This window comes from Gossypium hirsutum, chromosome D09, assembly GCF_007990345.1.
Source record: "Gossypium hirsutum isolate 1008001.06 chromosome D09, Gossypium_hirsutum_v2.1, whole genome shotgun sequence".
NCBI classification, from domain to species: domain Eukaryota; kingdom Viridiplantae; phylum Streptophyta; class Magnoliopsida; order Malvales; family Malvaceae; genus Gossypium; species Gossypium hirsutum.
In genome coordinates, this window is record NC_053445.1 from 44,358,619 (window position 1) to 44,372,077 (window position 13,459).

General features: G+C 33.0%; 2 protein-coding genes across 3 annotated transcripts; both read left to right on the forward strand.

Moving 5' to 3' along the window:
- Positions 1 to 2,004: 2,004 nt before the first annotated feature.
- LOC107908735 (purine-uracil permease NCS1) lies at positions 2,005 to 4,211 on the forward strand. 2 transcript variants are annotated; one of them, XM_041100819.1, is made up of 2 exons: positions 2,005 to 3,833; positions 3,913 to 4,211. In XM_041100819.1, exons 1-2 carry the CDS (start codon positions 2,277 to 2,279, stop codon positions 3,940 to 3,942), a joined length of 1,587 nt encoding a protein of 528 aa, XP_040956753.1. In that variant the 5' UTR covers positions 2,005 to 2,276; the 3' UTR covers positions 3,943 to 4,211. The 2 variants fall into 2 exon arrangements, with proteins under 2 accessions (XP_040956753.1, XP_040956752.1); XM_041100818.1 differs by having other exon boundaries at positions 2,005 to 4,211.
- A 3,709-nt stretch (positions 4,212 to 7,920) lies between these two features.
- Positions 7,921 to 10,483, forward strand: LOC107908736 (purine-uracil permease NCS1). The gene has a single exon (XM_016835992.2). The coding sequence runs from the start codon at positions 8,591 to 8,593 to the stop codon at positions 10,253 to 10,255; it is 1,665 nt and encodes a 554-aa protein (XP_016691481.1). The 5' UTR covers positions 7,921 to 8,590; the 3' UTR covers positions 10,256 to 10,483.
- The last annotated feature ends 2,976 nt before the right edge of the window (positions 10,484 to 13,459 follow it).

A 13,459-nucleotide genomic window follows, 5' to 3' on the forward strand; every position in this document is an offset into this window, starting at 1 on the left:
AAGTAGTAGATTATTCAATCAAGAAATACTCAAGTCACAATTAACATTACAATGCAGAACCCACAGGGTCAGCAGCTATAGGTGGATTATTAAAACGTACAAGACCTGGATTGTATTGAACTCCCTTTTTTAGCCATACAATCTGCTGCTGCCTTACCTTGTCTACATACATGTATGCATTTAGCAGTCCAATTCTTGTTTTTTATCAAGGCTAAGTCACCGCTCTCTACATGCTACTCTTACATCCATTTAATTATCCCTTTAATCCAGTAAGAAATGAATTATAAATCTTTTATATGGTTTAAAAAGTTTGATTTCATTATTTTTGAAGAATCATTTATAAGATATTTTCATTTGAAGGAGGTCAAGCAGGTCCCAATCTGTCCTCTTCTAAATTCGCTCATACTCTTTATTGCTTGATTCCCAAACCCTAAGTTAAAAGTAATCTATCATGTGTTGCCTGCATCTCAATATGGACAATGGACATATAATCTAATTGTGGATGTAGCACTTTTCTAACTACATTTATATTTTTTAATAAATATGATAAAATATTATTAATATAATATTTAAAAAATAATTATAATTATTTTATCAATAATACTAATTAAAGCAACATATTAAGAATTGTTTTAGATATAATCCTACCAAAGTAAAAATATTGTTAAGCCACTTACAACATTAAAATAAATAAAAAATATCATCATCGAAAAAAAGTTTATTTTAAATAGATAATTCAACGTGTTTACACATTAAATATTTTTATGAACCATTATCAATATTATTATTATTATTATATTACATATAATGTAATCTTCTACTTTCATATTTCTTTTTCAATAAATAAGGAAAAAGTATTATTAATATAATGTTTAAACTAAAAAAATAAGTATATATATTTTAGTAATAACATTAATTAAAATAACATATTAAAAATTACATTAAATACAATTCTACACAAAAAAAAAAGATTACTCAACACTTACATAATTTTAAAACTCAAATTAATATTGTTATTTACATCGATTTTGAGTGATCCAAACAGTAGAAAATATGAAATTGCAACATGTGTATGTTTTCTTGAAACTCCACACGAATCTATAAGAAAAATCATTTGAAGTTGATGTCCATATTAATTGCTTCTTTACCTGAACTTATCTTTTTATGTTTATCTTATTATAACCAAATCTTTCATTAAAACTTTAATATTATTAAAAGTTGGGCCATCTTTTAATCTGTCCTTGAATTTTTTCACAAAATTACTCCATTTCTTCTCCTATTAATCTATTTAAATTTGTTGATCCCTTGTACGAGAAGGATATTCTATCTTGGAAACGGCCTTTAACTTGCAACCTTTTACAAACCATTATCAAAATATTATTGTTATCTTTGAAAATAATTCCTTTCTCTACCCTTGAAAAGTGATAGGGCGAGGATCCAAATAATATCCATGCCTTGTGCTTCCATTTAACTACGGTTGTTGACAATTTATATATATATGTATTTGTATAATTGAGATTGAAAAGTTCTTTTAGAACGTGTTCAAAAGTTTTACGTGTTTAATATTGTTATCAAAATAAATATTTATTTTAGATATAATGTTGTAAAGTAAAAAATATGTATGTAAATTATATTCAAATTCGTTAATATTATGATATATGGACAGGGCTTTTAGGACATAATCATATATAAGGCCTAATGGAAAATTATAAACTGAGGTTGGTATGGAGGGAGGAGTAAGAGTTTTGACCCAGGACTCTGCATGACGTTGATCCAATCGCTGCAACTAAACAATACAAAAACTATATCTACATGAATATTCTTGTTGACTCTCTACAAGTGGAATTCACCTCTTAATTAAATCTTACAAACTATTTATTTATTTATTTCGCGTCACTGACCAAGTCTATGTCGTAACTTCACCGCATGTACATGTTATTCAAATAACATATTGAAGTTTCAACCATGTTATTTCCTCATCAAAAGCGGGAGAATGCATTATTGACAAACAAATAATCCACTTTCTTCTAATTTTTATTATTATCTTTAGATTCAGAATCAGAAAACAAATAATTGAATTACTAATGGAAGACTTTGAATTACCAAGTAAACTCATAGAACAAGGAATCTCATTTCTGTACGCACAAATGAAATTGAGAGAGCAATGCTTGGCAAATTTTAGCCACTCAATTCTTATCTATCTCCAAACAACTCATACCCCACGGATTCTGAGCCTCAAACTCTTTTGTATTTGGTTTTGAGAGTTGTTGGGATTCATGGCTTCCAGATACATTAGCTTCCATCTCCATCCCCATCCCCATCCCCACCTTTCTCTTTACTCTGCACTCCCCCAGAATCCAAAACTATCACGCCATGCCCCCACTTCTTTGTTCTCAGCTGTCAAAACTGCCACAATCAAGACCTCCCACTATCATATTTATCAATCGTTTCCCAAAAGATGTGCTACTTTAACTCCAATGGCATCTTCAGGTCAATCAAGTGTTGGAGCAAAGTTTGATGAATTTGAACCTGACCAAACTTTCACCAATGATGATCTCAAGCCGACAACCCCAAGTCAAAGGAACTTCCACTGGTGGGAAATGGCCAGTCTTTGGATTGGTCTTGTTGTTGGTATCCCATCCTATTACATGGCTGGTAGTCTTGTTGATCTCGGGATGGCTTGGTGGCAAGGGATTGCCACTGTTGTTGTTGCCAACATGATTTTGTTAGTGCCATTGGTTCTCACGGGTCACCCTGGCACCAAATACGGAATCTCTTTCCCTGTCTTGGCGAGATCATGTTTTGGTATTCGTGGTGCCCATGTTCCTACTTTGCTTAGAGCCTTGGTTGGTTGTGGGTGGTACGGGATAGAGAGTTGGATTGGAGGTGAGGCAATTTTCCTCCTTCTCCCTAATTCCATTAAACAATCTTCCTTTTCTCAACTCTTACCATGGCTTGGCACTTCCCCTCTTGAATTTGCTTGTTTTATTGCCTTTTGGTCGGTCCAGTTGGCCGTAGTTTGGAAGGGAATGGAAGGAATTAGAGACCTTGAAAAATACTCGGCTCCAATTCTGATCATACTAACATCCATTCTTCTTATTTGGGCTTATGTCAAGGCTAATGGTTTAGGCCACATGTTATCCTTATCCTCTAGGCTATCTTCCCCTGAGTTTTGGTCTTTGTTTTTTCCTTCACTCACCGCAAATATAAGCTTCTGGGCTACTATAGCACTCAACATTCCTGATTTTACTCGGTTTGCCAAGACTCAGAGGGATCAAATTATTGGTCAGGCTGGCCTTCCAATCTTCATGGGGGCATTTACATTTGTTGGCCTAGCTGTGACATCATCTACTACAGTAATTTTCGGCCAAGTGATCTCTAATCCAATTCAACTTCTTGGCCGAATTGGAGGGTTCACAACAACCATCTTAGCCATTCTAGGAATAAGCCTAGCCACCATCACAACCAACATAGCAGCCAACGTGGTTGCCCCAGCAAACGCATTGGTCAATCTAAGCCCTTCTCTATTCACATTCAGAAGAGGGGCTCTGCTCACTGCTTTGCTTGGCATTGCTTTTCAGCCATGGAGACTACTAAAATCTAGTGAGAGCTTTGTATATACATGGCTAGTGGGATACTCTGCTTTGTTGGGTCCAATAGGTGGCATAGTCTTAGCAGATTATTATCTTATTCATCAAACGGATTTAAGCATCAAGGACTTGTATTCTTCAAGTCCCGGTGGGGCTTATTACTATTGTGGAGGCTTCAATTTGGCAGCAATGGCAGCTCTAGTATTTGGGATTTTGCCAGTAATCCCAGGATTCTTGCAAAAGGTGGGGATTCTATCGTCGGTTTCAGATGTTTTTGTTGTCATATACAACAATGCTTGGTTTTTCAGCTTCTTCTCTGCAGGTCTGTCATATTGGATTTTGGCAAGTTTGAGAGGAAAGCAAAATAAATCTTTATCCTCAGATCCCCTTTTGCCAACAAAATCCTAAGGCAAGGCTTGTCTTTAACTTTATTCCTTTGTATATTTTCACTTTGCAAACAGTATTCAGTGTACATAATTTATGGTGAATCAGCACATTCAACCATTACACTCTAAAGACTGGAAATAGACCATTATCTATGCAGTTGTAAAAAGAATACTGAAGCTGTCACCTTTAGTGTCAAGCTACTTCATTGAATAAAAAATTGCACTGGTATCATCACTAAGTGGCCAAGTCATGAGTTGCTTGCAACTTTTAGTAGAAAAGTGGTTGCATTGTTGGGTAAGAGAAAGGATGCAGTGAGAACACTGTTGAATGTCACCTTTTAAGAATTGATGCATGAACCAGCCCTACCAAAAGATTACCTGAGAAATGTTCCAATTCTGGGATAAAGCTCTCATTTACTTGAGCTCTTATAAGAAGTTAGTTTCGCACATACAAAGTTTTCAAAAATGTTAATGGTAACCATAGTACAGCAATGATTGAGAGTGAATTGCAAGAGAATGAAGAGATGAGACTCCCTACAATAAGCAACCTACGGTTTTGGTTATATGAATCCCACAACCCCAGTACTGCAATATACTGATGGTAGGCCATCTGTTATATTATATCAGAGCACTGCAAATAGCAGATGTTTGAAATTTAGCAGTCCTTAAGCGTAAAGCAGTTATACCCAATATTTACTTCTATCTTCCAACTCCAACCGGCAGAGCAGGAGCAGATCATTTATCGTACAGGGAATTGGAAGGGAGCTCACATCATTTTATCATATAGGCACAATCCTTATTTGTTGAAAGAATGTCTAAAAGGCTTACTATTTTAATACTTGGAAACGCTTGATTGTTACCAAAAGAAAGAAGCTGGCAGTCCGTCATCCCGCAGCACGCCAGAGTTGGAGCATCAGACACACACCAGATCTGTGGTTCCTGCACAGAGCACACCCCAGTGCTTCTGGTGTACCCCTGCACCCAACGTCCCCGATAATCTCGGTCGGATAACACCACCTGCAACAGCAGCACCATCCGAATTAAGCTGGTGCCACCTCTCAGGAGGCTTCTCCCAACCGGCCTCCATCCAAGTCCCTAGTCACCTCTTCTTTCAGTCTGCAACCTTTTACCAATTATCCCCTTTAACACCGGAAAATTATCCTCGAAAATCAAGCCGTTTCCAGCAGACTGCTCCAAACACAAGGTCCCAATCAGTAGCTTCTTTGGCAAAATATTATCGATTCTTGAGTAAAGTTGAGTATGGGTGGAGTAGGGCTGGGTTGAGATTCAGATTTAAATATAATATTAACATGTTTAAATCTAGTCCATTCCGAAATATAGATTTAAAATTTTGTTTAAGATTATCTATATTTGTAAAAAATTAATCTAAGCTTATTTATATTATTTTTAAATTTTTTATATTATTTTAATCTAATATTTAATAATTTTATTTTTTTAATTTATTAAATATTTATATAGCTATCTTAACATTAATTTAATTTAATGTTTATGTTAAAATAATATTATATATTTAATATAAGTTTATTTTTTAATATCTTATAAATTAAATAATATATAAACTATTATAAACTTAATCGGACTAGATTCGAGCTTTAAATATTTAAATCTGAATCCGACTCATATTTTAAATAAGTCTAAATTTTTTACCCCAAATTATTTTCGAACTTAATATTTTTGTCTAAATCGGGTTCCCTATCCATAAACAGATGTATTCTTGAGATTAGAAAAATGAAAGAAACTGGCAGAGCAAGAGCATGACCTGCGCCAAAACTTCATTTTTGTTAGTTCATGTTTAAGATAATTGATCAATAATGTCCATTGCATTTTGAAGTTTGGATCAAGAATTTCAGACCCAAAAAATTTGGACCCAAGATTTCCATTCAAGTGAAAATTTAAGAGTTGGATTAGGCTTATAATCTGGATTTGCTTCTAAAGGCACACCACCATCCTCAATATTAAATTTAAATTTTATTTGTTAACTAAAAGTTTCCATTTAACTTCAAATTTTTACAATTTAATTTTTAATAAAAATGATAATTTTTGAATTACTATTTTAATTATTTTTTATTAAGGGTAGGAGTAGAGGATATCCATTTTTGTCTTTTTATTTTTAATTTTTGAATTCTATTTTTATAAAATAAAAAATTTTATGTTAGTTTCTTATGTTTCTTATAAATCAATTTATTATTAAATACTGAAATAAAATATTTCAAAGTCTTTTTTTTTTCTTAAAATAATTTAAAATAAATGTTTAACATAAATCTTAATGTGAGATCAGAGTTTAGTCGAAAAATAACATAAAAATCATGTGATTGCAAGTGCTCATAAGCCAGGCTGGGCCTAAACATGATACTAATATACTTTATACTTATTTAAGCTCGGACTGACCCGAAATATGAGCTTAAAATTTTGCTCAAGCTCGACCATATTTGTAAAAGACTAATCCAAGCCCATTTTAGGCCCGTCTATGTTATTTTTAATATATATATATATGATTTTATTTTAATATTTAATAATTCTATACATATTTTATTTATTAAAATTTTTTATATAGTCATCTTAACATTATTTTAATGTTTACATTAGAGTAGTATTATATATTTAGCATAGACTTATTTTTTTAATATGTTCTAAATTACATTAATATAATATAAAATATTATAAACTTAAAAATGGACCGGGCTTGAAATGTTCAATCCCAAGCCCGACCCATATTTTAAACGAGTCCATTTTTTTGTCTAGACCCATTTTTTGGGCCTAATATTTTTATCCAAATCCTTTCAAATTTCAGGCCTGGGTGGATAACCTAACCCATTAATAGGCCTATATATGACAGATTAGTTATATTCTACAAATATCAATTAACTTTAAAAAAAATTATTAATTAAAATAAATTAGTCACAAATTTTAATATCCATACATAATAATATTTTCATTAATGTTTGAATGATAAATGTTAAGTTTTGGCACAATTCATTAACCAATAGTAACAAAATTATCAACACGCGTCATACCTCAATGTATCAATTCGTTTGTGTAGCAACAAATATGTCACCGATTTATGACAAAACTCCAAAATTGTATATACATAACGATAAATATGTCATGAAAGTCAATAATGTCGTGAACTGGTACCTGTGTGGTAAAATGTACAACACGATTCTTCCTTCCTATTTTGTTTTATACTAGTAGATTATTCGAGAACTTTACTACCTTGGATGTTGGATTCGTTACGGTTGAAACATTCATCGTCTCTTGCAACATGAGTTTAAACATATTTTCTACCAAATTCAGCGTTACACCATGAGTTTGGGATACAAAAAGTATGGTAGTCAAGGTAGGTTTTGGTAAATTAAATTTTTTTATTTGTATTGTTATATTGATTGTGAAGGTAAATTTTTAAAGTGATTGTTTATGTGCCAACGGAAGTAAACATTACAGCTATCACTGTGCTAGACACATTACTTTTATTATTTATTAGCATATTTGATCAAAATATTTTGATTATTTACTTGAGGATTTTGTGTAGCTAATTTTATATTTATTATTAGAGAAGAGGCTGAATCAAATAAAATTATTTTTTAAGAGTTCTCATGTGCTCTACATATCTTAAATAAAGAGATATATACTCTAAAAAAAATATAGGTCGACTTTATGATTTTCTGTATCTTTATATTAAAAACCATTGATTTGATCCTTCTTAATCCTCGAAGAATTAAAGAACTCTCTCATCCTCAATCTCTCTTGAAACCCCCACCCGCTCCTCTTTGTACTGTGGTGATGACAACAGCTGACGACAACTAAGGTTTTCTTTAAGACTGGTTTTTGGTTGAACCAAGCCTTAAACTTTGTCGTATCTTTTTTCTTTTCGGACTTTTTTCCCCTTTTTTCTTTTTTCCGTAGCTGGCTTTCTTTTTTAAAAATGAATATGTTCTTATTGAAAGAAAAAGATTGATCAGTCTAGGTCAGTACATTGACGTCTTTAGCATCTGATTCTAATTAAAAGCGTCTTTCCACCAAGCAAATAACTTCATCACGTCTATCACATCTGAAGCTTATCAAACATTTTGTCCACAAGATCTGGTGCAATCAATGACGGCATGACACGCATTCTAGCAGGTGGCGAACGGTTAATGGCTTATCAATTCTTGTCCTGCTCTGCAATAAAGTCGCATTTCAATCAAATTACAAACTAGCTTTTATGTGTCAAAGGTAGCTAAAACCCCAATGCCGAGAGGCACTGAGAAGCATGTCAGGGTGCTAATATAATTCACTTTAGTAGAAAAAGAAGTGACCATAAATAAAAGAAAAAGAATATTATAAGAGAGAAAGCAAAAATTCCAAATACGGTCATTTTGGTTTTTGGCTTCCGTTTAGTAATTCACCTGTTAATTATATTTATCAATTTAATTTTGTTTAAGTGGTTCACATGAACATATTTGATCTAACGGTTACGAATTGTGTATGATTATAAGATGCTTATACTAAATCACTTATCATAGAATATTTCTACTAACCACTCATCTTATTTATCTGGAAACGACTTATACCCCACGGTTTCAGCCTCAAACTTCTAGGAATTAGTTTTGAGTCATGGCTTCCAAATGCATCGTCTCTCATCTCCATTTGTATCCCCACCTTTCTCTTCACTCTGCTATACCTCATCAACATCCTAACTTCTCACGCCTTCCTCCCACTAACTTATCCTTACCAGTCAAATTTAAGGCCTCGTTTCCGAAAAGATGTATCATTTTTGTCCCCAGGGCATCATCATCGTCTTCAGGTCAATCCAGTGTTGGAAAAAAGTTTTATGAATTTGATCCTCATCCAACTCTCACCAACGATGACCTCAAGCCGACAAGACCAAGTCAAAGGAACTACCACTGGAAGCAAATGGCCAGACATTGGGTTGGTCTTGTTGTTGGTGTTCCAGCATATTACATGGCAGGTAGTCTTGTTGAGCTGGGGATGGCTTGGTGGCAAGGGATTGCCACTGTTGTTGCTGCCAACATGATTTTGTTAGTGCCGTTAGTCCTCACGGGTCACCCTGGCACCAAATATGGAATCTCTTTCCCTGTCCTGGCGAGATCATCTTTTGGCATTCGTGGTGCACATGTTCCTACTTCGCTTAGTGCTTTGGTTTGTTGTGGGTGGTATGGGATAGAGAGTTGGATTGGAGGTGAGGCTATCTACCTTTTTCTCCCAAACTCCATTAAACAATCTTCCTTTTCTCAACCCTTACCATGGCTTGGCACTTCCCCTCTTGAATTCGCTTGTTTTATTGCCTTTTGGTTGGTCCAGCTGGTCGCAGTTTTGAAGGGTATGGAAGGGGTTAAAGCCTTCCAAAAGTACGCAGCACCCACACTGATCATGCTCACATCTTTTCTTCTCATTTGGGCTTATGTCAAGGCTGCTGGTTTGGGCCACTTACTAAACATGTCCTCTAGGCTATCCTCCTCGGAGTTTTGGTCTTTGTTTTTCCCTTCCCTCACAGCTAATATAAGCTTCTGGACTACCATAGCACTCAACATTCCAGATTTTACTCGGTTTGCCAAGACTCAGAGGGATCAAATTATTGGTCAGGCCGGCCTTCCTATCTTCATGGGATTATTTACTTTTGTTGGCCTAGCTGTAACATCTTCTACTCAAGTTATTTTCGGCCATGTTATCTCTAATCCAATTCACCTTCTTGGCCAAATTGGAGGATTGACAACAATGATACTAGCCATTCTAGGAATAAGCCTAGCCACAATGGCAACCAACATTGCAGCCAATGTCGTTGCGCCAGCAAATGCATTGGTCAATCTCTACCCTTCCAAGCTCACATACAGAACAGGTGCTCTGCTGTCAGCATTGTTTTGCGTTGCGTTTCAGCCATGGAGACTGCTAAAATCTAGTGAGAGCTTTGTATATACATGGCTAGTGGGATACTCAGCGTTGTTGGGTCCAATCGGTGGCATTGTCTTAGCAGATTATTATCTTATTCGGCAAACCAAATTAAGCCTCAAGGACTTGTATTCTTTAAGTCCCGAGGGGGCTTATTACTATTGTGGAGGCTTCAATTTGGCAGCATTGGCAGCTCTAGTAATTGGGATTTTGCCAGTAATCCCAGGATTCTTGCAAAAAGTGGGGATTGTATCATCAGTTTCAGATGCTTTTGTTGTCATATACAACAATGCTTGGTTTTTCAGCTTCTTCTCTGCAGGTCTATTATACTGGATTTTGGCAAGTTTGAGTTTTGAGAGGGAAACAAAGTAAACATATACCCTTTGATTGATCCCCTTTTGCCACCCGCAACCTAAGCTAAAACTTCTCAAATATACTACATTTAGTTTCTCTTTATTCCATTGTATACTTTAACTTGAACCATTTAGACTATACTGTGTGAGGCCATTATTATGCAGATGTAAAAGACTACGCAAGCCTGCACCTGTACTGTCTAGCCTTTTCATGAATAAAACCCGCACTACTGTCATTCATTCCCAACTGGCCAACTCATTGTTTACTTGCATGTTCAGTCCTTAATTAACAGGAAAAGCACCACAGAATTCGGGTTCAGATTTTTTTGGTATCTTCATCTCTAAGATACAAACAATGTTGTCTTTAAGGTACAAAATTATATTTTCTCATTAAAAATGTAATATATTTTATCAATGCAGTCAATTAAACGAATGTTATTAAAAATTGAATTCTAAAAATGATGAATGTCATCTTCTAACCATGGTTTGGTGCGATTCAATTGAATTCATTAAAATTAGTAAGTATTGATGCATATCGGTTCAAATAAATATTCAATTTTCTTATAATTATATTTAAAAATAAAATGTAATTATTAAATTAAATTATGCAAACTTAATTAATAATTTAAGATTTTATATTTACATACAAATATGTTTATACATATACAATTGAAGGATACTTTTTGTATATATTTAGGTTTGATTATACATCAAAGCGCACTAATATTAGTGCTTGCTAACACTATAAAGGAAAGTATATCCATCAATACCATAACAAAACCTTGGGTTTTTATTAAAACAATATGAAAAATAAAATAAATTTAAAATTGATATAAATTATAAATTATTTACCAAAATAATAAGAAAGTTGCAGTAATTTTGGGTATAGCACATGTTAGGGGGACACCATCCTTAGTTATTATTAAAATATTAAAATAAAATAAAAAGGTGGGTGTTGCATAAACAACACACTAAACCTTTCAATTCACTAGAGTGGGAGGGAAACAGCTATTGTGTTTTGAGATATTGTTATTTAGGTCTTTCATTTTTAAATTTTATTTCAATTCCAACCTAAATTCGTAGTTTTATTTTTTTTATGATTTAGTCCTTGCTTTTAATATTTTTGAATTTAGTTTGCATCTTATATGACTTTTTAAATTATTAATGTTTTTTGTAGGTATATGGTAAGATTCAATTTGTCCTATAATAATTTTAGAGTATTTATTCTCTTTTTATTAATTTTAGAGGTGTGGGCAGTGTTTGATGGACTTACGCTAGTAAAAAAATATGACTTCAGACGAGTAGTAGTTGAGTGTGATAATTTGTAGGTAGTAAATATGTTGTTAAAGGAAAATAATGATGCTCAAATTTTCCTTTGGTCCGAAGAATTCAAAAGTTAATGTGTACGTTTGTTGATGTTCGAGTTCAACATGTTAATCGAGAAGTAAATTCAGTTGCAGACTATAGGGCTAAAACAACAAGACATCAGGCACTAGGCCTCTGGACGAAGTACGAAAACTATTGAGGAAGGATTTAATGGTCTGGTTTTTCTACTACCTAGTTATTCTAGCTCACTTTTATGTATAACAAAAAAAAAAAAGTTGAAGGGGGCAAAATTCTCCATCGTTCCTTGTTGTCTTGTAGCCGGTTTTCCGGAAGCATAATAACCCTTAGTTAAACAAATGGGATTCCAACTCAGCTTTTTTTTTTTTTGAAATTTTGAGAAGAATTACTTTTCGGAGAGCAGGTACAATGAAAGTTGTAAGTTATATTCGGGGAAGTTATTATCTATTATTGACTTTTATGGTAGATTCAGTCGGGGATTTAAGAGGCGGTGGTTTACCTTGTAATGGATGTCAATGGTTCGAGTCCGTTTATATTTAATCCATAAATTTAACTGAAAGCTCAAAATAAGACTATATGATAATATCTAATTTTTTCGACACAAGAAAAATATTTTTCCTTTCTTGATATGGTTGAAATATTAGAGAAAAAAAACAAAAACTTTAAGAAGTACATAATATTCTTATAAATATGCATACTTATCTTTTCTATTTGCCAACGACGCCTTGGCGTTGTTCTCAAAGGTCAAAGCTCGAGAACTTTAATGTCCAAGGTTCAATTTTTATCTTATATAAATTATGTATGGACTTCATTTTTATACATTAAAATAAAAAATATCCATTTTTCTTATTTTATTTACTCTTATTATCCAACATTTGGATCAACAATAACTTAGTTATGATCTGAGTTCATCACGTACCATGGCGTATCTCTACATCTAATCATCCGTTGATTTCCAATTCACAAATTTATATATAGTATTTCCCCCACACACTTCTGTCAACAGTACATAACACACGATGACAAATAGATAAGCATTTATCAATATTTTATCATTATCTTATCACCAAACTTGTAAACCATAAACCCTAGTGATCTGATTGTTTAGTTAATTATATGATATTTTGTTATAATGACAAAATTTGCGTGCGAATGAGATGCTATTGGTTGGTCGGTTGATCATACGTACGTTAGTCACCAGCATGCATGAACTCTATTTTGATATTTATAAGGTTTAATTAATTATGATATATATGATATAGTTATTATATGGGTAAAAATGATCGATGGGGAATAGAAAATAGAGTGCAGTATTTATGAAAAAGAGCTATTTTTAATTTTAAGAAAAAGTAAATTAAATATATTAATCTCTTTATAATTATATATTTTCAATTCATAATTTAAGTTTTCTATTATTACATCGATTGAGTTAATTTGTGTAAAGTTTTAAATTAATATAAATTAAACCTATCAAAGTATTTTTTGTTTAAACCAATGCGGAACGAGTATTTTATGTTCTAATTGTTTTTCAATATAAAAGAGCATGTAATTAACTAGAATCAACTTTATAAAAAGAAAAAAGAATTGCAACTTGTGAACCCTATGTTTGAGCTCCACAACTGTTTTTTGTAAGGTTATACATCGTCTTGTTTTGTTTTGGATTTTTCTTAAAAATTAATTAACATGTTTGGTTTTACTAGTTTTTCAAACTTCACTGCAAAAACCACTTTGCCTTTCTGTTCATCTACACCAAAATTTAAGACTTTGTTTCGGAAAATTAAAGGAAATCTTTTTTTTTTTTTTTTGCTAAAACGATAAAATTTTCATTAATAATCAATGTCCAAAATAGGATTACAATGTTGGGGATGTCAAAAGAAAA